Source organism: Xenopus tropicalis, chromosome 1, assembly GCF_000004195.4.
Source record: "Xenopus tropicalis strain Nigerian chromosome 1, UCB_Xtro_10.0, whole genome shotgun sequence".
Taxonomy (NCBI): domain Eukaryota; kingdom Metazoa; phylum Chordata; class Amphibia; order Anura; family Pipidae; genus Xenopus; species Xenopus tropicalis.
Genome location: NC_030677.2, coordinates 203,223,184 through 203,248,863, shown reverse-complemented (window position 1 = coordinate 203,248,863; position 25,680 = coordinate 203,223,184). Strand labels below are relative to the sequence as shown.

Sequence of the window (25,680 nt, the reverse complement as noted above, 5' to 3'; positions counted from 1 at the left end):
ATTGGTTATTTGGTAGCCCCTATGTGGACTGGCAGCCTACAGGAGGCTCTATTTGTTCAACACCCATTATTTTATGCAACCAAAACTTGCCAACAAGCCAAGAATTCAAAAATAAGCTGCTGTTTTGAGGCCACGGGGGGCAATATCCAAAGGGTGCTCCTGAGCCACTGGGTGGGGATCACTGCAGTAGGCAGACATCAGTACTTTGTTTCATATGTTTTTATTAGTGCAGTAAGTTTAACTCTATGTCAGGTTGGTGAAGCACCAAAATTTTTTTTATGGATTTCCCTAATGTAATAAGTTAGGTGCATATTAACAGCTGCTATATACATAGATTCATAGGCTTCCCTGCAATATGTCCTTTATGCCATTTCATACACATACATTTTAGATCACAAACTGATAAAGCCAATTTGCGGGTGAGTATGCTGATACATCTCTTCATTTCAATATTTATTCTTCAATTACTTTTATTCCAACATCTCCAACATGGGACATTTCTTTAGCCGTGTATCGGTTTCACCCAGGGCATTTCCCATAATACCCAGCAACATTCACAAGTGATCCAAACCCCCATTTTGATGCCCCATTTTGATCAAGCTGCTATGATTATTAGGTCCCAGAATCAGGACTAGGACTGTTTGCAAAAAATAACCTCTGATTAATATTAAAGGGGAACTCTGGCTCCAAACCAAAATGTGTTAAAGAGCCCCACACAACCCATAAACCCCTAATATCCCTATCACTGTAATCTGTTCCTTCAATAAGTAGGAATAAATACCATTTTATATGCTGAAATTCAGCTGCAAAACTGTTCTTCTCTTTCTGCATCATTTGAAATCCTGGCAGGGGAGGAGGGACTAAAACATTGATGTTACAAATTAACGAAGTAACAACTTCCCCACAGCTTACAGACAGCATGCAGGAACTACATAACCCACAATGCATTGCACTGGGATGTTCCTTTCCTTATTGACATCACGTGTGCAGCAGGGAATTGTGGGATTGGGAGGATGCAGGCTGTAGGCAGGCTGAGTCACAAAGTAGCCAGCCAGATCAGCAGGGGAACAGGGGGTGGGCCTTAGGGAACTGTTCCAAACCATATTATTACATTAAAAATCACGAAAAGGCTACATCTCCCCAATAATAAGTGCAATGTTTGTCCGGTGTAGAGTAGAGTAACGAGCAGTAAAGCTCTGAAGAGGCTTCTTGCCCTCCTCATTGACGTTCGTACATCTTCAGCACAATCTCTCAAGTCTAGTCATTCTGGCAATCTGAAAGGTCCAATTGTTTCAATCATGTGCTCACAAAAGTAAAAATCCCCCTCAGTTTCAGAGTCGGGCAGGCAAGTGAATGAGCAATGGGTAGTAATGAGTCCAAACACTGTTGGGTAAGGTGTGACGTCCTTTCTCGCTCTTCTTGTGATAAGTCCAGAATGTACCTTTGATGGACGGAAGGTCCCACTTAGCGTTGATCAGCTCTTCTCGGTGACATATCTGGTCCGTAAATGTAAAAGCCTGGAGTAAGGGGACTTGGCGTCGAACATGGACTCCCTGCAAGTCAAAAGCACTTGATCATTTGTTGATAAGAAAAAGGAATGGTCTTCTTTCCAAATCAAAGGTCCATATAAATGGTCTATACAGTAAATAATTAAACAAGAAGGATTCATTTGGGGGGCTACCAGTAAGTTAGGCACCCCCACTGAATCCACTTGGTAAGTTTGTTCCCTGGGCTGGTCTCGGGGTAATAACCAACAGAACACAGGGGTACATTCCCCAGCTTGCCATTATTACTCTACTGTGCATGTGTTAGTAAGCACCAGGGGGGTCCGACAGTAGTGAAGTGCAGTCTGGCACAAAACTAGGAATGCACCAAATCTCGGATTCGGTTCGGCATTCGGGAGAATCCCGGAGTTTTTTTAAGGATTTGGTTTCGGCCGGATCTGCGGTCCCAGCAAATTAGTATATGCTAATTAGCATTCTGAAAGGGTTAAATGGGCAGTGAAACATTTTTTTTAACCCCTTCCGATCCTAATCAGCATATGCTTGGGTTCGGTGCATCCCTACACAAAACCCACAGGTCAGGCAGGTTCAGGCCAACTTCCACACAAGACTTCCAGGTTGCAGGCGGGTTGAGTTCTTAATTCCGCCCACCACACCCGCGACTGGCTTCTGCCCCTGGCAGCCTCTATTTATAGGCATGCCCCACCCCCTTTTGTAACATCAGAGATGGATGGGTCAAGTGCGGGTCTATAAATAGAGGGGCCTTGCTGGGTCGGAATGAGTTTGGGTTGGGAGCAGGTGGGTTAGGGGTGGGTGCTAGTCGACTTTTTGTTGACCTGCACATCACTGTTAGCGTTAGGGTTGCCTAAATGGTGAGTAAAATGGAAACGGAGGTAAAAAGTAAAGCTTTGATGCAAAGTCTAACAATTTCTGCTTCTCTGTAAATTTGCGGTATTTTAATCTCAAGTGCAATGGTGGAAAGTTGTCCAACTGTTACGTCTTGCTTTATTGGTGGAAGGATGTTCCGACTGCCCCTGCAACTGATTGTCTAAGCAATCAGTCTTCTTACCTGCACTTGACCTGCACTATGAGGACAGATGGAGCCGCATAGACGAGGACATATACAAATAGTGTGCAAGCCGATGAATGATTTTAGCTTCCTATATAAGCCGTTCAGCCAATCAGGGCACAAGCTTTTCCAAGATTAACAACCAACATACTGCAGGTTCCTTACTTTACAAATGTCCCTTTTGACACCTTTGTCTTGTCATGAGACCAGTGCTCCACGTTGTTCTTCAGTTCTTTATTCTGTAGGTGAAAGAAGGTGCATAAATTCAGATTATTGGTACAAAAGCCCAGGTGGGAAACCACCAAATGTACCAATCACTTGCGCAATTGAGATAAGGGTTTGATATACAGTCGTTTAGAGCTTGCCCATATTAACCTTGGCTGCTTGCCCAGGTGAAACCATAACAGCCAGTTTCTAGGCCAGTCATAGAGCAGTAGATGCCCTGCTGTCATTATCCTATCAATTAACTGACCCAGCACATAAAATAGTTGATTTTTTACTAAGAAGGTTCATTACCTGACTTTCCAGCAAGCTGATCTTCTCCCTTAGATCCCCGATTGTTACGTCTTGCTCTTTAAGTCGATTTTTTAAGTCTTCACTCTGTGGTTTACAAAGAAACCATTAGCTCAACGCCAATTATGAAGGAACTTGAGATTCCTGGAATTATTGTTTTTGTTATTTTACAGTATCATCCCAAGCCTCCTGTGCTGGCTCCTTCACTTCTAGAAGGTATGAGATACAGTGGATCAGCTTCACAAAAATTCCCAAAGCCATCACAATGGGTATTTACTGCCCATGCATGGGCCTTTCTAGAACATTTTTGAATTGTGCTGCATGTAGTAATTTGATGTCTGCCTACTATTATGGGCTTATTTATATCTTGAATTGGAAATAGGGTTTGATTTTGCCTAGGACAACTCCCATTGACTTCTACAGAAACTCGCAAGCTTTTAGATGCCGAAGTTTTTTTTTTTGCACTTGGATATTAATTCAAGTACAGATAAATATTGGGAGTTTTAGAGCAAAAAAAACTTCGACTAATGGAAAAAAAATTCAAATGTTGATAAATCACCACCTTATTGGCTCCTCACCATAAATGAAACACATAAAAACCCTTTACCCTTGGTAAAATAACAATTAAGAATAAGTATTCTGGTAAGGTGAAAAACACAATGTTTGAACCGTGTCAATTTCAACTATTATATAGTTGGAGAAGATTGTAGAAAACTGTGGCTAATTGCCCATAGTTTCTACAAAATATACCCCAAATTCCACTCTATTTGACTTGCTAAGCTTCCAGGAGTATTTTCCCCAAATTTTACTCTAACTGGCCTTCAAGTTAAGATCCAGTTCCCTTCCACCATCTTTCTTTTCTCACAGTACTCATATAGTGGAGTAAGATACTGAGATCTTCTCAAGTAGAGTAAGGTCTTCTCATAAAGCTACTGAGATCTTCTCAAGTGGAGCAAGGTCTTCTCATAAAGCTACTGAGATCTTCTCAAGTGGAGTAAGGTCTTCTCATAAAGCTACTGAGATCTTCTCAAGTGGAGTAAGGTCTTCTCATAAAGCTACTGAGATCTTCTCAAGAGGAGTAAGGTCTTCAGATAACCAGGACGGTTATTTTTCCTGACTCTCTGTAATGTGATTAGCAGAATCCCAGTAGCTTTAGGAAGTCATACAGAACCATCACACAACTAGACAAATCATGAGCAATAAAACCAAGGAAAGCCAGATCTTCCCTGCTCTGTTGATACAGATGCAATTATTAGTTTCTTTTAAGACAAAGGTAACATTTAGGGGCAGATATCTCAAAATGGAAGATCAGAGTTCACTACAGAAAAATCCACCCACTTTCTTATCATTCACTTTTATGGGTGAACTTTTACCCATAGATAATTATGCTTCTAAAAATACCACTAGAAAGTGGATGGATTCTTCTTGAGCTCTGATAGTTTCTCTGTTTCGATTTAATAACGTTTTATATGTTACAAACCAACTTTCATCTCACCTCCTGTATCAAAGCGTGAAGGAACTGGTGTTGGGACATCATGAGCTGCTGCAAGTGGTTGATTTGCTCTTCAACAGTGGCTATCTCTATCCGAGTGTTTCCACAGCTTGATGGTTCATTGTATGCGGGAAGAAAATAGATTATTCCCCTGTCTATAAAACTGTACAGTGCTAGAAATTAAATTTATTGGGGGATGCACCTATGTGGCCCTCCAGATGGGGTTTAATCATAGATGTTGATAATAGTTCATATAAGAGAGTTTGATTCTTGTTGTAGAATTAAGGTGCCCATACACCAAGCGAGCGGATCTTCTCCCGATATCCCCACCTACGGGTGGGCGATATCGGGGGAATTTAGGCCTGATGCAGTCCCCGATCCGACTAGATTTTCTAACCTGCCCGATCGAGATCTGCTTTTTGGAGGTGTGTAGGAGGGGGTGGATAGATGTAGAAGAGGGCTCCCAGTGTCAGTAGGGGTTCAGCCAATTAAAAATACTATTAAATGTTACTGGCCGTGTCAGGGAGAGGAAGCTTTCCACCAGTAAAATGCAGAGGGGATGGGCTCAAACCTACACATGGAATTTAATGGTGTCATATGGGTAAATGCAGCAGAGCTTCCTATCTGGAGGTAGAACTCTACATTAGTCAATGTTAACCTTAGATTTGTCCTTTTTTGATGTCAGGAATGGACTTACCCATTTTTATAAGACGGGTCTGACATTCTTTGAGAAATCTCCTTCTCTAGCAGCCGCTTCTTCTCAAGTAATATCGACTTTTCCTTGTTACAAAGAGATAAAAAAGAGAAATGAATCCAAAGATTATTGATATATACCAACACTAGGGGGCTTATTTATCAGTTTTGTCAATTTGAGTTTGGTTTTCTAAATCAAATATCCACATATCCAATGGTCGCTTAATTATTAATAAGGAAAACTCGTTCGAATGAAACAAGCTTTGAAAACTCGAAAGATTAGAGTTTGAGAATGTTCCTTGACTTTTCCTATCACAACCCCCACTGACTTCTATAGAAACTCACAAGCTTTTAGATGGTGAATGTTTACATTCCAGTTTTTGTTTTTTTTGCACAAACTCGACTAAAGAAAAAATCAAACTCGACCGTTGATAAATCATCCCCTAGATATCCCCATTGCACCATTGATTGCTTAGAGCAATACAGTATAGTTGGCCACTCAGGTTAGTTGGCAACTCATTATGTAGTAGCATGGGCTAACTTAGTATTATGTAACATGGTCAAAGCCAGTATTGAGGTGCTTAGCAATTTAGCGCTGATCTGTCTAGTGATCCCCAACCTTTTATACCCATGAGCCACATTCAAATGGAAAAAGTGTTAAAGAGCAACACAAGCATGGGAAAAGATTCCTGGGGGAGCTATAACTGGCTATTTGGTAGCCCCTATGTGGACTGGCAGCCTATAGAAGGCTCTGTTTGGCTTTACACTGGGTTTTATGCAATCAACAATTTAGCACCTACTTTGGGGCCACTGGGAGCAACATCCAAGGGGTTGGGGAGCAACATGTTGCCCCAGAGCCACTGGTTGGGGATCAGTGATATAGACTTAATAGGGATGAATGTTGCCTATTTACTGTATAACCCCCAACCAATGGCTCCTGAGGAACAGGTTTCTTACAACCCCTTGGATGTTGCTCCCAGTGGCCTCAAAGTAGGTGCCATGTTTACATTTCTGGCTTGGAGACAAGTTTTGGAAGCCCAGAGACACAGTTTTACTCCAAGCAGAACCTCCTGCAGGCCAACAGGCCACATGGGGCTACCAAATAGCCAATCACAGCGCTTATTTAGCACCCCTTAATGAACATTTTCATGCTTGTGTGGCTCCCCAATGCTTTACAGAGTCTGGCTCATGAGTAAAAAAAAGGTCGGGGATACCGGGTATAACTCAAATCTCAATATTTTGCAAAAGTTTCTAAAAGTGCACAGGCTAAAGCTTAATTTTAATAACTGCTCCTGCACCTTAGCTCCATGCTAATAACCACTGCAATTAGATTGTAAGCCCTTCAGGTAAGGAGCATCTGCCCCATGTTTTCTTGCTCATACACTTGTATTAATTCCCAGCTGTGTTAGATAGCAATCCCCGTAAGCATTTATTGGAAGCATCACTTACCTCTTCCATCCTTTGCATGAGATTCTGCAGCTCAGTGATTTGCTCGTGCTTGTCCTGGATTCTCTCCGCAATGGTGTGCAGTTTCTCGATGCTATGCTTAAAAACCTTCTCATGTTCGACAGCTGAGGCCTAGCAATGACAAAAGTTGCCCCTTGGTTTCATGGCATCCTTCATAGAGTAAATTCCTAATTATAATATAATTTATTATTTTATTATGACATCTATTGCGTACTGTTGCAGCTCCATGATGTTCCTCAGACAGCTCAGCTATTAGCGGGACCTTTTTAGCTTTATTAAGTACCGCCATGTTTAAAACACTCAATGTTGAGTGGCCACCATGTTGAAGAGTAGCATCCCATCACAGCAAATGGAGCTCCAAGTAGACGACATTAGAGCCCATTTCCAAGATGCCTATTTCATGTTAGATCTGGCTCTAGTTACATTACCTGGAGCTTCTGCTTCTCCTCCTCGTGACTTTTCCTGTGTTCATCCGATCGCTTGATGTAGTTTTCATACAGTTTCCTCGTGGCGTTCCTTAGGGCGCCGGCTCCTGCCTCCCGCGTTGCTTCTAGCTATAATACATTGACAAATGCCATTACCCAAATAGCTGATGTTAAACCAACAACAACATATTATTATTATTTGATCCTTTGAAAACCTTGGTGCACATTTTGTTACGTTTGGTCTTACTTATAGATTGCCAATCTGATTGGGCAGGCCATTGTAGGCAGGGCTTTCTCCCAGATGAGAGGACCATCCCGTGGGTGGTAACATGAAATATTTTATTTCCAAAAAAAAGTAGCTGTTGGCCTCCTCCTGGATGAGAGGATGGTCCCTAAGAAGTTTTATTGTTTTTAGTCACATTGTGTCTGAATGCATGTAACTTGCCCCCACTGGCGTTACTATAGACGAAGTGTTGCAGGGGGTCCCTGACCATGGGGTCTGCGTCCTCTATAGCTGTGTAAGTTTACATAAATCCCCCTCCCCAGCCATTCGCCTACCTCTGGCAGGGAGCAGGGAGAGTGGGGGGCGCTGGCATGGGGTGGGGAGCTTTGGGTATGAATAGCTGTGCGCCAGGCCCCACTGAAGATTTTTTTTTGGGGTGGGGCCCGGCACAGTCAACTGTTTCACCACTGCTTCCCCCGCCCCATCCCCATCCATCTTGAAGGATTACCACCATTCATTAAAGGTTAAGGGTGTCCATAGCTTCTCTTTGCACTCAGTTCTGCTTGGTGCCTTATTGGTTTATTCTACTGCATTCCCTAGAATAGGTAGGAATAGCTCTGTGCCAGGCCCCACTCAAGATTTTTTTTGCGGGTGGGGCCCGGCATATTCAACTGTTTCACTACTGCTTGCCCCCATCCATCTTGCAGGCTTTGGGCACAGAAATGGTAGCAAAACATAAGAACAACTGTCTTTTATTTATGGCTTTTTATTTTCATTATATGATATAAGCCCTACCTTTATCTGAAGATCTGAGTTTTCTTTATGAGCCTCAACCAACTGTAGCTCTTTCTCTTCCAGCCTGTCGATGATCTGGATGTACTTGCTCTCGTATGAGTTTTCACAACTCCCCGTGCCGCCATTTTGCTGCAGATTTGCTAAATTCTAGCATTGTAAAGAGACAAAATGCTAAATAAACAAGCACCAAAATAGAAAACAGAATGCAACATCTACCAATTAGCCAATCAGCCTTGGGCCACACTAATATAATTAATTAACCTGATCACTTGTACAGCAACCTGGAGCAAAGTTAGTAGGCCAGACATATTGAATTGAAAACAGAAAGACACAAAACACCCATTTAAAGGTAAAGGGTGTCCATAGCTACTCTTTGCACTCATATAGTTCTGCTTGGTGCCTTGGTTGGTTCTACTGCATTCCCTACAACTAGAAATGCCCCAGCTGACGTCAAGTTGATTCCAATTCTATATTCACTCAGAGCACATAAATGTGTTGTATGAAGTGGTGCTTTGGTGGAGAAAAACATAAATAAAAATATATATATATATATAGCCAAACCATGTACAGTATGATACCATCAGGAGGTCTCTCGTGATTTTCCTTGCTTACCTTTACCTATGTCTCCTGATATCACTATAATGATTGTGATGAAAAATTGCTGTTATAAATGTCTTTTTAAAAAAAGGCAAAACTAAACTTTATTCAACTACAGTATGTATGAGTGATTGATTTTTAGATTATTTATAACATAGCGAGAGTACCTTGTGTCAGAAATATATCACTGCATCAAACAGAACTAAGTAAGAAATAGCTTTAAGCCTCTACCAGCTCTGGGAGGCAGCTAATCCTGCATTACCAGGTTTAGACACAAAAATGGAAAACTAGTCAGCCTGAAGGCAGAAACCTCATTGCATAACCCTCTGAAACTAAGATATCGGAGGAAACATGTGCACGCGTGTATATATTACATAGCTAGCAGTAGCTGCATTTTTCTCAAGGTAAGTACTCCAGTTAAACTTCAAGTAGAACTGTGCCTGTGTTTTATTCAGGTCATGCAACAAAAGCAAATTAAAGTTTGTTCATACGAACCACAAAGTAGACAACTAGCAGTTTACGCACCTTAAGGTGCCCATACACGGGCCGATTCTAGTTGACCATATTGGTCCTTTAGACCGATTTGGCAGCTTATCTGCCCCTGTATGGGCATGAACGATGGGCCTGCCAATCTGACATCTGGCCTGAAATTGAGCAGATCTCGATTGGACAGGTTTGATTTTTCCATTGGATCGGGGACCGCATTGGCTCGTTGATGTGGTCCCCAAACCGCTATATTAGTGCAGTATATACACAGTAAAACTTATACTACATGACAAAGGATACAACACACTGAGCATTGACTCAAACTGAATTTGTCAGCTGAAGAGTGAAGGGAGGGAAGTTTAAATAAATACACCCCCTGAGCACATACACACTCTGAGTCAATAGTTTAACAGTGTGTTTGGTTTAACCTACCTGGTAACCATATTGGGCAAATACATGTTATCACCTTCACTTTTTGAATCATAACATTTACTTTTCATATGAGAAACTCCTAGTTAAATCTTTCCCTCTGCCTAACGCCTTATCTCTAACCATAAATGGGGGAAGAGTTCTGGGGATTCAGCTTGGGACGCACAGTTATGGGGATGCACGGATACATTTTATACTTGAATTTAACATTTAAATGCATAGGAGTTCCGAATGGAACAAAGAACATAATTGTACAGTCACTTCTTAATATTTCCATGAGGCAAGTGGAAAAAAACACAGTTATAAGGATTAACCCAACATGCAAACGTACTGCAGTGGGTAATATTGCTTTTTTTGAAAAATGTCCAGGGTTGGACTGGGCGGCGGCAGCAAGAGGTAGAATGCCGGGGCAATGAAGGTGGGTCTGCGCTGGTCCCTGAGGGGTTATCCACTGCTGGGCCCCCAGATTCCCCAGTCCGACACTGAAAATTTCTACTACTTCTTCCACAGACCATTTGCACTTTTCAGTTTAATCGATCTTTGCAATGATAATAAAGTACTGACCTTGTCTGTATTGGAAGTGACATGATTAGTGTTTCCTTCGTTCTTAAATAACTGACTCTGAATCTTCTCCAGAGTTCCACGTATCTATAAATAAAGGGAAAAGAAATATGGAAAAACTAAGTCATTTACTCTCCCCAACAAAGGTGAAAGATACCAACATTCTCATAATTTCTACAAACTAAATATAGAGGCGTAGTAGTTATATAAATGAGTAATGTCTCTTTTGGTTTGTCTCGGGTCCCTGTATTAAGTGAATCCCTGAAGAGCAGCAAATTGAGGACAGGGCAGTTGGACAAGATGGGAAAACAAAGACAGTAAAGGAGGCAGTTAAGCAAGATGGTGACACTAGGGCAAGATGGAAGCCGTATGGCATTACAGGCAGTAGGGCAACATAGCAAGAGTAGGGGGAAATGCCAGTGGAAGTGTAGGATAACAACAGAAGGATGAGATGGACAATATGGAATCACTATGGCAATATAGCAACAGTATGGCAATATTGCAATGAAAGAGTAAGGTGGCAAAAGAAACAATAGATGAAGACAGAAGGGCAAAATGAATTAGTAGGGAAAGATGGAGACAGTATGATAAAGATGGAGAAACTAAGGCAACACAGAGAGCAGGTTAAGATGGAGACAGTACAGCAATAGTTCAAGATAGCTATGGTAGGGCAAGATGGCAACAGAAGGACAAAATCTTATTAGTAAGGCAAAATGGAAACTATTAGTGCAAGATGGAGACAGTAGGTTAAAGATGGAGATACTAAAGCAAGACAGAGACAAGCAGGGTAAGAGTGAGACAGTACAGCCATGTTACAATAGTAGGTCAAGATGGCAATAGAAGGACTAGATAAAGTCAGGACAATATGGAATTGGTAACCCAAGATGAAGACAGTAAGGCAAGATGGTGGCGAGACAGCATTGGAAATGGAGACAGCAGGGCAAGGTGGTAACAGATAAACTAAAAGTAGGGTGATAACTGTAGAACAAGGTGGAAGCAGGATGCAAATATGGGTAAAGACTAACTAGGTAGAAACAGTAGGGCAAGCTAGTGACAGAGGAACAAGATGAATACAATAAGGGCAAGATGGGCACAGTAACACTTGATATCACTTTGCACAGCCTGTAGCTCATTGGTTATTGTTCTGGTACAACTCTCAGCACTGGGCTATAGGGGTGGCATGAAAACTATAGCAAGTCATTTAATCAACTGGCTTATATACTGTATTAACAATTTGTCCTCACCCAGTGAATGAAAGCAACCAATCAGATGGTTGCTTTATTATACTAAGTTTTACAACCAATAAAAAACAACTGCTGTTGTTATGGGTTACGTGTGGTCAGGGCAAGTTTTGCCCAAACAGTACTTGCCTAGTAATAACAAACTTACTATAAAGAGCAGCATGCAGGGGGCCACTTACCTTTCTAACATACTCTGTTTCTTCGCTGATGTGGGCAAACGTGGAGCCGTAAAAATAAAAAACGTCATCTCCCGTGTCTTTTCTAGGAAATGTATGTTCGACCACTGCCAGTGATGTCATTCTGCTCCCCAAATCCTGCACTGAAGAGAGGGCTCATGTAATCATATACAGATATATAGCCAGAGGTACCCCAATGTGGTATCTTGTGTTACCCCCAAGTAGTATGTCAGGATCCTTGTTATTGCGTGTTACGCTGCATTTATAGGGGCAACTGTGTTGGACTGGCCCCCCGGGATGCCAGTAAAGTAGCTTGGAGCCTTTGGTCAAGGGTTTTCTAGTGCAGCGTTTTTCAACCACTGTTGCCTGGTGTGCCGTAGGCAAGGCACCAATGTACTAGGGGGGCACTGCTCTTGGCACCAATGTACTAGGGGGGCACTGCTGCTGGGCACCAATGTACTAGGGGGGCACTGCTCTTGGCACCAATGTACTAGGGGGGCACTGCTGCTGGGCACCAATGTACTAGGGGGGCACTGCTGCTGGGCACCAGTGTACTAGGGGGGCACTGCTCTTGGCACCAATGTACTAGGGGGGCACTGCTGCTGGGCACAGAGTTAAATTTTTTAACATTTTCTAATGGTGGTGTGCCTCGGGATTTTTTTCATGAAACAAGTGTGCCTTTGCCCAAAAAAGGTTGAAAAACACTGTTCTAGTGGGTTCCAGTCCAAGGCACCCCAGTCTGACACTGAGGGGCAACTAAATGCCCACCAATGGGGAGGTGTAACCAGCAAGGTGGTATATACTCCAGATAGCCCCAAATGAGGGCAGAGGAACCAATTCATTAAGGTATTAGCCAAAATACTGGAGGTGTTCTAGAAATACCCATGATCTACTATGGCCATAAGAGGCATTTTTCTTATATTGGACCAGCCATGTTGCTTCTTCAGCTAAAGGCAATACCCAGAGGCCCAGAAGAAGCAGTTCCCATAGTGTCTAAATAACCATGAAACATAGCGGCATGACTGGCTTTATTTACTAAGCAATTACATTATTTCTAACAAAACACTGAGCCCAGAGTGACCCAGATTTACTCACACACAATATTGGTACGCGAAAACCATAATTGGCAAATTAAATGACCCATCCCTGATGACATGATATAATTCATATATATTACTCAAATAACTGAAATCCATGTAGTGGAAAATTTTTGACGGAGGCTATAGGGATGTAAGAAAAAACATTTTGTGTGGATTTGGCAGGACCCGGCGGTCACGGTATTGGCACAAATACTCTACTTGGTAATCAATATGAGAAAACATGTGACTTGTAAGCAATTACCCACTGAACAGGTTCTAGTAGAAATAAGTCTAAAGCGACTTTTCTTTCTGGGTTTTCTTGAAAATGTTTCTCCACTAAACCGAGCGGCTTCTTTAGTTCCATTAAGTCCATTAAGCTTATTGAGTTAGGGGTTATCATTAAGGGTTTAAATGCCGGGGGATTCCCTCCCACTCACTTGAACTTAAGCTGCTCGGACAAGTGGTGAAATGTTTTCAAGAAAAGCCAGAAAGTGCAGTTGCTTTGGACTTAATTCTACTATACACCGTATATCATGATGGATGGATGAATGAGAATCTTCATAGACAAATTACTCATTGTATGCACAATAACAAGCACTGCTGCTCACAATGGTCCAGATGACACTTTGGCCTCATTCCATAACAATGAGCCGGTGTTACCAACGCAGCAATGCATGTATAACATTCCTCCCGGCCTTCGGCTCACCAGGTATAGCTAAACTACCAATTACTATCAACCCTTAAAAATCACAGTAGAAATGACTGACTTGCTGTCACAGCCTAGGGCTGATTGAGTTTAAAAGTGCTCTGTAGGGGTAGCTACCAGGGAAGCAACCACAACTTTCCTTATCTTGTTCCATAGATTTTCAGCAGTGTCGTTATTTCCCTTAAGGTGGCCATACACGAAGTTATCAAACAATCTTACCCTCCGATATGGCCAATTTATGTAGGTCATATCGCGCTAATGCAATGAAGGGGATAGGAAAAGTCAGAGCGAAGACCACATCAATGAGCCAATATGGTCCCCAATCCGATGAAAAATTAAGCCTGTCCGATCAACATCTGCCATTTCTGATATTTTTTCCCAGATATAGGTCAGGGAGGCCTGTTGGAGGGCCCAATACATGGGCAGATAAGCTGCTGTGTATGGCCACCCTTAGAACAATGGTTCCCAAACTCACTTAAGGCCCCCATACACGGGCCGATAGAAGCTGCCGATATCGGTCCCTTGGACCGACTCGGCAGCTTATCTGCCCGTGTAGGGGCAGAAACAAGCGGGCTGGCCGACCGATATCTGGCCTGAAATTGGCCAGGTTAAAAGATTCAGTCGGATCGGGGGCCGCATCGGCTCGTTGATGCGTTCCCCGAACCGACTGCCCCATTGCCGCCTACATAATCCGGTCGTTTGGCCCCAGGGCCAAAAGATCGGATTATTTTTTTTTTTAACTTCAAGCTCCCCAATATCGCCCACCCGTAGGTGGGGATATCGGGGGAAGATCCGCTCGCTTGGTGATCTCATCTTCTTTGTGCCAAGGAGGTAATATGGCATTGATCATGATGAACAGATACTTGGGGGCTGGTTTATTAACGTTCAAATTGAAGGTGCATAAATCGGAATATGAACATCTTCTTAGTAGTGTAAATATATAGTTTAGTTTTATAGTTTTAGTATAGTTTACCCCTGGGTTCAGGAATGGGCACTTCTTGTATAATTCTCTACATAATTGTCCCTTCCAAGGTGAGCATGGGGGGTACAGTCTGTAAGCATGGGGGGGTACAGTCTGTAAGCATGGGGGGGTACAGTCTGTAAGCATGGGGGGTACAGTCTGTAAGCATGGGGGGTACAGTCTGTAAGCATGGGGGGGGTACAGTCTGTAAGCATGAGGGGGTACAGTCTGTAAGCATGGGGGGTACAGTCTGTAAGCATGAGGGGGTACAGTCTGTAAGCATGGGGGGGTACAGTCTGTAAGCATGGGGGGGTACAGTCTGTAAGCATGAGGGGGTACAGTCTGTAAGAATGGGGGGTACAGTCTGTAAGCATGGGGGGTACAGTCTGTAAGCATGGGGGGTACAGTCTGTAAGCATGGGGGGTACAGTCTGTAAGCATGTTGGGGGGTACAGTCTGTAAGCATGTTGGGGGGGTACAGTCTGTAAGCATGGGGGGTACAGTCTGTAAGCATGGGGGGTACAGTCTGTAAGCATGGGGGGGTACAGTCTGTAAGCATGGGGGGGTACAGTCTGTAAGCATGGGGGGTACAGTCTGTAAGCATGGGGGGTACAGTCTGTAAGCATGGGGGGGTACAGTCTGTAAGCATGAGGGGGTACAGTCTGTAAGCATGGGGGGGTACAGTCTGTAAGCATGGGGGGGTACAGTCTGTAAGCATGAGGGGGTACAGTCTGTAAGAATGGGGGGTACAGTCTGTAAGCATGGGGGGTACAGTCTGTAAGCATGGGGGGTACAGTCTGTAAGCATGGGGGGTACAGTCTGTAAGCATGTTGGGGGGTACAGTCTGTAAGCATGTTGGGGGGGTACAGTCTGTAAGCATGGGGGGGTACAGTCTGTAAGCATGGGGGGTACAGTCTGTAAGCATGTTGGGGGGGTACAGTCTATAAGCATGGGGGGTACAGTCTGTAAGCATGGGGGGGTACAGTCTGTAAGCATGGGGGGTACAGTCTGTAAGCATGTTGGGGGGTACAGTCTGTAAGCATGGGGGGGTACAGTCTGTAAGCATGAGGGGGTACAGTCTGTAAGCATGGGGGGGTACAGTCTGTAAGCATGGGGGGTACAGTCTGTAAGCATGGGGGGTACTGTCTGTAAGCATGTTGGGGGGGTACAGTCTATAAGCATGGGGGGTACAGTCTGTAAGCATGGGGGGTACAGTCTGTAAGCATGGGGGGTACAGTCTGTAAGCATGTTGGGGGGGCAGTAAGAGCACTTTCTTGCACAAAATTTTTCCTAGAAAATGTCCTAATTTTCCAATTATTTCCTACATTTTTTTCTAAAAAATGTTCTCCTGCAGTGGCACAAACCACTATATCCAATATCAGCATTTAAGCAATTCCTTTACAGTTCTACTGTGACATCACAATTCCAATTCTTTCATGATTCTATTTTTGTAGTTTAATAGCGGCCCTGGCAGAGATTACTAAGTGCCACAAAAATGAAATGTTGGCAGTGATACATAAGGAATTCAATCCCTTGATCTTCTCTTTTCTTGCCTCAGTCCTGTACCCTGTTTGCTTTTAGACTTATTAACAGAAATATTTACTATACCTATATCTCCAGTTCATTTCCACCCAGCACAGGCACCTCCTTTCTGGCACATAACAAACTGCCAGTATCTCCGCTCATCTGGATTAAGTAATCGGTTTAACACTCTCCGCCCTGTCACACTAATTAACAACTTTCCCTAAAACACAAAACCCAGAAAACAGTTAAAAACCTCCTGTGTCTTGTAATGTGATTGGAGTTAAACTAAAACCAATGACAAGTAACCCAATATAAAAGGGTAACACAACCTTTGGGGCAATCCATCTTCTGCAACTTCTCTTCTCTCTCCACCCAGGCCCACAACCCAAGCAACAAATCTCCTTCCAACTCTATAACCTGGGATGTGTCCCCAGTTGCTTCAAAGAGTAAATTGAGAAACTCAGACTAAACTAATAGCCAGTGTTGCTGTAACATTGTGTTCCATGGCTTTTGCTTCACTTGCCTCTCTCCATCCTTTCATGGACCCAACTGTCTCCTTCTTCTGAAAGTGCCACCACACTTCTTGTTCTATTGATCCCATTCTGTTACTCCCTTTTCATCTTTATTTGCCTCACCCTAATATCTTTCCACTCTTTATACACTCTCATTAATTCCACCCCTGAGATGACCCTGCCCAGATTCCCTTCTTCCCAACTGAAGCAGCAATTGCACGGGTCGTTATCAGCGTATTTCCACTTTTATACCCTTATAGCTCATTTTACACAATCTGTCCCACTAAATTAGCTAATGATCTACTTAGAGCTTCTAGTTTCCTCATTGTGCTCCTGGATTTATATGAAGCTTTCTATGCTGCTGGCTACTTCTTGCTTCTCCAAACTCTTCATGTTTCCCCATATAAATGTTACGTTTAGTAATTGATGTGTTACCCTGCCACATATTTATTCCTTACTGTGCTGGGTAAGGTCTAGGTTCTATAAAAACAATAACACGCATAAAGAGGGCAGTTTCTTCCAACTTTATCTGTTGTACGGGGAACCCTCAATCTCTGTCGAAATCCATACATTCCAGGTGGGACTGCCAGATCCACAGAAAGCAGAAAACAATTCGATTCAATTACATTCAACCCAACTGTGCCTAACAGTTCCACCTAAACACCATTACAGCCAGATGGCCTCAGAAAAATCCCTCAGGCTACTGTAAAACTACAACACTCAGGTTTGTACCTGAACACAGTATTATGCCTGTACACATGTGCATTTAGAGATGCATTTAGAAAGGCCTTTTCACTGCATTTATTCAGACACAAGATGCTGCATTTTTTTCTGGTTCATAAGACAATGGAATAGAGGGTTATATTTGTAACTCACAATAATGACCAGATGACCAGGCTGTAGCTGGAGGAAAAGAAACCAAGTATTATGTTTCTGGCTGTAGTTGGCACACCATTATGGGACCTGGGACATTTGTTCGTGCCCTGTTTGAAGGGCAATGGCCAGACAGATATTTGACCATGACCAGCTCACCCGGTAAATCACCAGCCAGGGCCAGGGCTTGAATTACAAATGTACCAGCAATGTCATTCCTGGTACATTTGTAACAACCTAAGAATTTCTCCCGTTACCCCTTATAAGTCTAGACATGCCTATACTCCACCCATTTCCCCACCCACTCTGTCCATTTCCCCACCCCATGTGATGCCCCCACCTTCTCCCCCAACCCAAAGGCCAGCATAATAGTAGAAAACAACAGTGGCAACCCTACCTACCATATTCCCTATCCCTTAGTTGACAGGGCTCACTACACAAGGAGCTTTGTCAGGCTGAACATCTAGGCCCCCTTTGGGAATTTTTGATGGCAGCGCCGATTCTATTAATGCACTGAATGGAAATAAGATACAGCAGGTAAATCCTTGATGTAGAAGGACCAAGGCAGAATTAAGTTGTATCAACAATGCCAATCTCTGGCAGCAAGCACCAGTAAAAATTTGTACAGTAATTAAAAGGGTATCAATTCATGGGAGGGTCATTCTTCCACCCTTTACACTAGTACAGTAATCCCCAACCAGTGGCTCAGGGGCAACATGTTGCTCCCCAACCCCTTGGATGTTGCTCCCAGTGCCCCCAAACCAGGGAGTTATTTTTGAATTCCTGACTTGGGGGCAAGTTTTGGTTGAATAAAAACAAGATTTACTCCCAAATAAAGCCCCTGTAAGCTGATAGGGTGCATAGAGGCCCCTGATAGCCAATCACAGCCCTTATTTGGCTCCTCCATGAACTTTTATGGTGCTTGTGTTGCTCTCCAAGTCTTTTTACGTTTAACTGTGGCTCACGAGTAAGAAAGGTTGGGGATCCCTGCACTAGTAAGCCCCTAGTTAAAAAATAAAGCCTAATTCACTAGCACATATCTTTTGGACCCTAGGACACAAGAATAAGGCTTGAGGACAGAAGAACAAGGGTTTCATCGCCAGGATTTATCATAGACGTATATGGCTGCCAAACAGCTCTCTGGAACTTGTGCCATACATTTTCTACCTGAGGCAAGGTGCCGATCACTGCCCAGGGCACAAGTGCTTTGTACATTTAGGGCAACTATTTTGCACAATTTAGTCGGTATGTGCAATAAATGAGCTCCCTGCCACTGTATTCTGCAACAGCCAAATACCACACTTCCTTATTAGAGGCAAATTCTGAATGCTAAACCATTGCCCAATACACAACCTGAAGCACATATCTCACAACTTTCCCTTTGTTCTCTCTTGAGTCCCATTGTGTTGCCATTAACCACACTTGTACCAGGGAAACGTGCCCAGACCAGTACAGCAGCCACAAAAACCCTCTAACAAAACAAATTAGCTATTATATTTGGATGGCTCTTCGCTTGGGATGAAGTTTACTCTTGGCTAAGGATGTTGGGAGCTGTAGGCTATAACTGCTGGAAAGTTTCAAACAATAGACCTCTAATATATAATTATTATATATAATCTTGTATATAATGAAGATGCGGGTGTGTGTTTTCTTTATGTGTTCAGACACGAAATTGCCAAATGCAACAAAACTTCTCAGGAACCATCCTCTCATCCATGGGAATGTCACTAGATGCTTTTGGTTCAAAACACGTGGCCCCCATCTGCAATGGCCCTTTATATCTTGGGGCCCCACCTCATTGTTATGCTCAGGGCACTTTCTCTCATCCACAAGGTTGTCAACTAAAAAACAGTGTGAAATTGCAGACTGATATGTCTGATTCCATTCTGAATGTGACCCCCTCCCTTCCTATCTGCCACCCTGGTTGGTACCTCTCCAATAGGGATGTTTGTTATGAGGGCTATGTATTTGTAGTGACCTATAGGGTTAATAATTCCTATAGCTTTAAACCTTACCTTCCTTATTTCCATAGTTACTGGGTAGAAGCCCAAAAAAGTGGGTTCGGTGCATCCCTAGTTGTAGCTTTTTCTAGGAAAGTGAGTCAGATCAGAAAAAGCTAGAAAGCGGCTTCTTTGCTCCAACCAGGAGAGACAGCAGGGAGTAGCCTCCTGTACAGGCTCTGCTGCTTTAGTGAAGGGGCCGCAGTAGTGACAAGGGTATCAGGCTTAGATTTATTCTCCCTGATTCACGTCTGCTGTATGGGATCTGGACCATTAGAGTGATTATTTTGTGCTTATCCCTGTGGATCAATTGTCAATCAATAAACCAGTTTTGTTTGAGTTTGTTGGAAGCACCTTCTGGCGTCCTTTATTTCTTATATTTTTGCACAGTATAAGTGAGTTGTAGTTGCACTACCTCCACCTTGATCCTTCCACATAGCAAAGACCCACCCTGTGTGTTAGAGTCAAGTGTACCCCATGCTTTATGTCATTCTAGCTGGTCATTGTCTGTTATACAGCCAAATAGTGGTTACATACTGTTACCCAAAGCCTAGAAAAAATGTGCATTATATATCAGAATAATATTCTTCTTGGTCAGGAATAAATATCCCAGTACAAAGAATATCATGAAAAAACAGGCAGAGGGCGAGGCCACCAGTGGCTGATATCATCTCATTAGCTAATAAGGAAGTGATTGAGATAGAAAACAAGTGTAAGCAGCTGAATAACCTGAGAGGGAAAGGCACACATGGGGCATGTTGGACAGAAACAACAAGAGATAAGGGAATGTACAGAGATTAGGCCAAGAGATTGATTGATTGAGTTAAAGGCAACATAAACCTAAAGCGGAAGGGTCAGGGACATGTGAGCAGAGACCAGAGCCAATTCCAAGCACACTGCAACACAAGAAAATGGGGTTCCTTTACAATAAATGCTGCTGCAAATGCTGGGATGCCCTACAGTGAGCCGCTCTCGGGCCCCTATGTGGGGAGCAGATCACAGAGTCAGAAGGCACAGCCCTGTCCCTACCTCCTGGCCTTGAGCTTCTCTAGATGATCACAGTGAGGAGTTTATCATTTCTGTAAGATGCTGAGTTTCAACGTGATCCAAGGGTGGAAGAAGCTATGGAATGAAACTTCTCGGGTTACTCTGCGAATGCAAAAGAAGTGGTTTTGTAGAAAAAGAAAAATCCCCACTCATTTCCTCCTCTCGGTCGAGCTCAAACTGGAAATGATCCGATTCAAAGGTGTTTGTGCTCTTTCCTGCTCTGTAGGTGCCGAATAATATCCCGGCACTACCAGCCCCCAGAGCATCTTCGTGCTGGAACTTCATTAGTCTCTATTTATAGTTCTGCTTATTCACATCACATTATTATTACCTTTACAATGTGCCATTTACTGTGTGGCGTCAGCAACCACAAACCCTTCCTAGATGCCTCCTAAAATACCAAAGTGTGCTGTGTGCAAGCTCTTGTGATAAATATCTCACTTGTGTAAAGCCTCTAAAAAGAGCATTTCATGGGGATGTGAGATGAGCCAACCCGTTACATGCCTCTCATACACCCTTTATTGCCTGTATATTGCCAACCAGTTAAGGGCCAGCCAGCCAGCAGTGCCACCAGTCCCTCAATGTGCTTGCTGGGATCCTACATGGGTTTCCAAAGGAATCTGGCCTATTGCTGGGAATATGCTGGGATTCCTATCTATATTGTTGTCTTTGGCCACTGGAGACAGGGCTATAGGGGCAATAGATAAGACTTTGGAGTGAAGTCACAGCCGTTTCTACCACCCTACCCCACCCCACACCCCCCCCATAACTTAGCTCCTCAACAGAGCAATCTATATCCAGGCTACAGTTGTCAACCATGCTTTGTTGGCTTAAAGCCACAGCCAAATAAATGACATATTTCAACGGTCTTATTGTAAACAAACCCTAAGGCCCTGACATTAAGCAAATCCTGTTACAGAAAATCTCTAGTATGAGAAATCTTCGTAAGCAAAAAAAGGCGAGTCTGGCGAAACAAATACAAACACACGCTGGAAAAAAAAAGGGCTCCTAGAGTTTCAGCGGCGGAATGAATGGAAGCCATTGTGGCACTGCTGGATAAACAGGTGCAGCCTTTGAGCGGAGATGAAAAGATAAACAGGCAGTTTGATCGCTTATTGTTCCCTCACTTGTGTCCTTGCACTGCTCACAATCAGGCCCAGAGAGGAGCTTTGTGCAGGGGAAATCAGAAGTGGTAACTACAGGCACAATAGTGATAAACGTGTAAGAAGCGGTGTCGGTCCGGCAATGTAAACAAATGCAAAACTGCATCAGCTCAGTGCTTTACTGCATTTATATAGAGTTTCAGCTCAGCCCTCATTCTTGTTTTATCTACCTGCAAAACTGTATGCGATTGACTAAAGCTGGTCATACACTGTAAGATCCACCTGTTGGCAAGGTCGCCAAGTGAGCGGATCTTCTCCAGATATGCCCACCTACGGGCCCCGATCCGACGTAAAAATTAAACCTGCCCGATCGAGAACTATCTGATTTCAGGCCAGATGTCAGTCGGTGAGGCCCGTCGTTAGTGCCCATACACGGCCAGATAAGCTGCCCAATATGTCTAAAGGACCAATATCGGCAGCTAGAATTGGGGCGACCTCCTTGCCCCATGCTCCTGCACAAGGCTGACCCTGTTCACCTTTCAAATAGCACCCCAGCAGCCAAAACGCTATTGCTCTGTGAGGCTACAGTTTTATTGTTACTTATTTTATTATTCTCTTCAGGCCTCTTATATTCATATTCCACTCTCTCATTCAAACCACTGCCACTAGGGTAAATAAGACCCTAGCAATCAGATAGCTTAACTAAAACACTAAAGGTGGCCATACACGGGCCAATTGTAGCTGCCAATATCGGTCCCTTGGACCCATTCGGCAGTTTATCGGCCCGTGTAGGGGCAGGAACGACAGATATTTGCCCTGAGGCAGGTTAAAAGATTTAGTTGGACCGATTGCCCCATTGCTGCCATTATAATTTGATCGTTTGGCCCCAGGGCCAAATGATCGAATTAGCCTACATTTTCCCCGATATCGCCCACCCGTAGGTGGGGATATAGGGAGAAGATCCTCTCGCTTGGCGACCTTGCCAAGCGAGCGGATCTTCATGTGTATGGGAACCTTAAGGGTGAAGACACATAGGTCTACTAGTAGCAGCTACTTGTCACGGCTACTAAAATAGACAATGTTGATTATTTACTGATAATTGTTTCTATGTGTGTTTTAGCAGAGGAAATCTTCAGTACTGTCTATGGCGTTTTGTAGCCGTGACAAGTAGCTGCTACTAAGTAGCTCTGTGTGTCTTCACCCTCAACAGAGGAGCTGCTGAATAAAAAAACTGGAAAAAAATGAAGACCAACTGCAATTGTCTCAGAGTATCACTTTTTACATCATACTAAAAGGTCAATGGCACCATGCTGGAACGTTTATACAAGTACTGCTGCCATCTTGCCCTACTACCACCAATCTTGCCCTACGCTTACCATCTTGCTCTAGTGGTGCTACCTTGCCCGACCATGCCCATCCTGCTGTGCTATAATGTACATATTATGCCCATTTTTCCAACCTACCTCTGTAGTTCAGCTGGGTCCCTTTACTGTCCAGAGTTCTTATTTGAACCCCCTAGAGAGGGCTCTGTGCAGACTGTGCTGGGAGCCAGCAGTGCAAACTGGCTTATATTGGTGAATATGGGTGCTTCCCATCCCTAGGGCAGTGACACCCCCATTCCCCAGGATCTGCTCAGCTACAGGTTTGGTCCTGCCTGTCAATTGATCCCATACAATGACTCTTTATACAGGCGCCAGTGCTAATAAAAAGCAGAAAAACAAAATGCAGGTAATTACACGATGCTGCAGTTCTGCATGCCAGGATCTGAATGGGACTCGGTGAGAACCTCTTTAGCGGAACAGAGGAGGGTACCACTTATCATTGCTTTTATAGGCAATACATTCATTTGTATCTAAACTACAGCTCCCAGCATCCTCTTAAACAAAACTGATTGTAGTAAGTTGCTCTACTAAAGCCTCATAGATCCGGTGTCCTTACATGCTATTATGATGACAATTACCCACAAGTGAGGATAAACGAGCCATTTATATTTTATATTCTCTATGGGGGTTTTTGAACTATTGCACCAATCATTGTCCAACTACAGCCCCCCCATCATTCCTTGGGAGTTGTAGCTGAACTGCAGCTGATTGGATCAATGGCCTGAAACCCTAGAATAGAGTTATTACAGGTATAGGACCCATTATCCAGAATGCTCAGGACCAAGGGCATTCCGGATAAGGGATCTTTCCGTAATTTGGATCTCCACACCTTAAGTCTACTAAAAAATCAATAAAACATTAATTAAACCCAATAGGAATGTTTTGCATCCAATAAGGATTATTTCTATCTTAGTTTGGATCAAGTACAGGTACTGTTTTATTTCTACATAGAAAAAGGAAATCAGTTTTAAAATTCTGAATTATTTGATTAAAATGGAGTCTATGGGAGATGGGCTTTCCGTAATTCGGAGCTTTCTGGATAACGGGTTTCCGGATAAGGGGTCCGATACCTGTATAATAAAAAATCATAACTAAATTCACTCCTATTGAGAGGCTGCTAACAGTGCCAGATGTGCGCCACAAATCATTCTGGGGCCCCCCTTAAAAAAGGTAGTTCATCCTTTTAGTATGATTTAGAGAGTGCTATTCTGAAACAATTTGCAATTGGTCTTCATTTTTTTTTATTTGCAGTGTTTGAATTATTTTGCTTTTTGTTCAGCAGCTCTCTAGTTTAAAACGTCAGCAGCTATTTTGTTGCTGGGGTCCAGTTTAGCCTAGCAACCAGGAATATGGATAGAGGAGGGCTTAACTAGAAATTAGTAATCAGTAATAAAAAGTGACAATAAAATTGCAGCCTCAAAGAGCAAGGGTTATTTAGCTGCTGGGGTCAGTGACCCCCCACTTTGAAAGCCAGAAAGAGTCAGAAGAGGAAGGCAATTCAAGAGCTATAAACAATAAAGACCTATTGAAAAAGAATAGGCAATTCGTTTACCTGAAGGTGACCCACCCCTTAACTTTAATGCCCCACTGGGACCCCTATATCTCCAGGGTGCCTCAGGTTCTTACTCTGTAGTAATGTCCCTGATTTCTGTGAAGTGCATCAGCCCCCATACAGTATAATGGGACAGGAATCATAATGTTATATATGAAATATATGATATTAGCAGCACAATAAACCTGACAAGTTCCTTTTTTCATTTTTACAGAAAAATGTCCCTTTTTCTCCCCCCGCTGAGATTTCTTTTAGCACTTCCTCCTGTGCAGAGAGTGCTATGGCAGCATCCAGGCACTGTATGTATATATATATATATATATATATATATATATATATATATATAATTAGTGAGGAGAGATAGAGCGCTACAGGGAGCAGCTCTGCATTGCCCTGGGGGTAAATAGAGGGAGTGAAAGTGACTTCAGCCCTTGCGACCTGTGACCCAAGCGCTGTACTAACACAGAACTGAATGGAACCCGCATTCAATCAGATTGCAACATACAAGATGTTCCACCAAATGCATTTATAACGTTACACAATAATAGTTATGGTTTTACAAATTTCCCCTGCACTTCCATAGCCGCTGAAGGCTTTCAGGGAGTGATGAGAGTTGCAGTACAAATGCACAGAGCTGCACTCTATATGCAATACCTGGCCAACCCCGCACATGGCTACAGCCATTGAACAATTCTTATTATTAACATTTATTTATAAAGCGCCAACATACCCCGCAGCGCTGTACAATAAGTGGGTTTCATACATTGGACATACAGAGTAACATATAAAGCAACCAATAACCGATACAAGAGGGGAAGAGAGTCCTGCCCAAAAGAGCTTACACTCTACAAGGAGTAACATATAAAGCAACCAATAACCGATACAAGAGGTGAAGAGAGCCCTGCCCAAAAGAGCTTACAATCTACACAATTATAAAATCCATTTATGGATGGAAAAAGGAAAAACTTTTTTTTTTTAAATCCCCCCCACCTCCCAACCCAAGCACCCCTCTAGGGAGACTTACCTTACGGGGGGCTTGTATTGCCTTGTGCTGAGTAGCCGTTACCCCGGCTCGGCAAGGGATCTCACACTCTCAGGGCACAGATTAGGGGAGCAGCCATCAGCGCCTGTGTGTTCCAGCGCAGCACAGTCAGTTCTGCCTGGGGAGCCGGGGCCCCACCTACCTGTGAGTCAGACACCTCTCCACTGGGTGACAGCAGGCAGCACACAATCACATACACAGGGAAACCACATTAACCTTTGCAGTGCTCCC

The 25,680-nt window shown here is 43.3% G+C and overlaps 1 protein-coding gene across 3 annotated transcripts; it reads right to left on the bottom strand.

Moving 5' to 3' along the window:
* Positions 1-204: 204 nt before the first annotated feature.
* ccdc68 (coiled-coil domain containing 68) lies at positions 205-25,680 on the bottom strand. 3 transcript variants are annotated; one of them, XM_031895626.1, is made up of 12 exons: positions 25,432-25,680; positions 20,353-20,472; positions 11,673-11,812; positions 10,256-10,339; positions 8,180-8,326; positions 7,165-7,290; positions 6,719-6,847; positions 5,274-5,356; positions 4,580-4,685; positions 3,088-3,171; positions 2,737-2,810; positions 1,255-1,553 (listed from the first exon to the last, which is right to left on the bottom strand). In XM_031895626.1, exons 3-12 carry the CDS (start codon positions 11,790-11,792, stop codon positions 1,475-1,477), a joined length of 1,032 nt encoding a protein of 343 aa, XP_031751486.1. In that variant the 5' UTR covers positions 11,793-11,812; positions 20,353-20,472; positions 25,432-25,680; the 3' UTR covers positions 1,255-1,474.

Excerpts from the sequence above, each read along its gene's own strand:
- ccdc68 (XM_031895626.1), bottom strand. The coding sequence starts at position 11,792 with ATGACATCACTGGCAGTGGTCGAACATACATTTCCTAGAAAAGACACG. Across the intron at positions 4,686-5,273 it reads GACCCGTCTTATAAAAATGG|CTGTGGAAACACTCGGATAG; the intron begins GTAAGTCCATTC and ends TGAACCATCAAG. Across the intron at positions 1,554-2,736 it reads TCAAAAGGGACATTTGTAAA|GGAGTCCATGTTCGACGCCA; the intron begins GTAAGGAACCTG and ends TTTGACTTGCAG.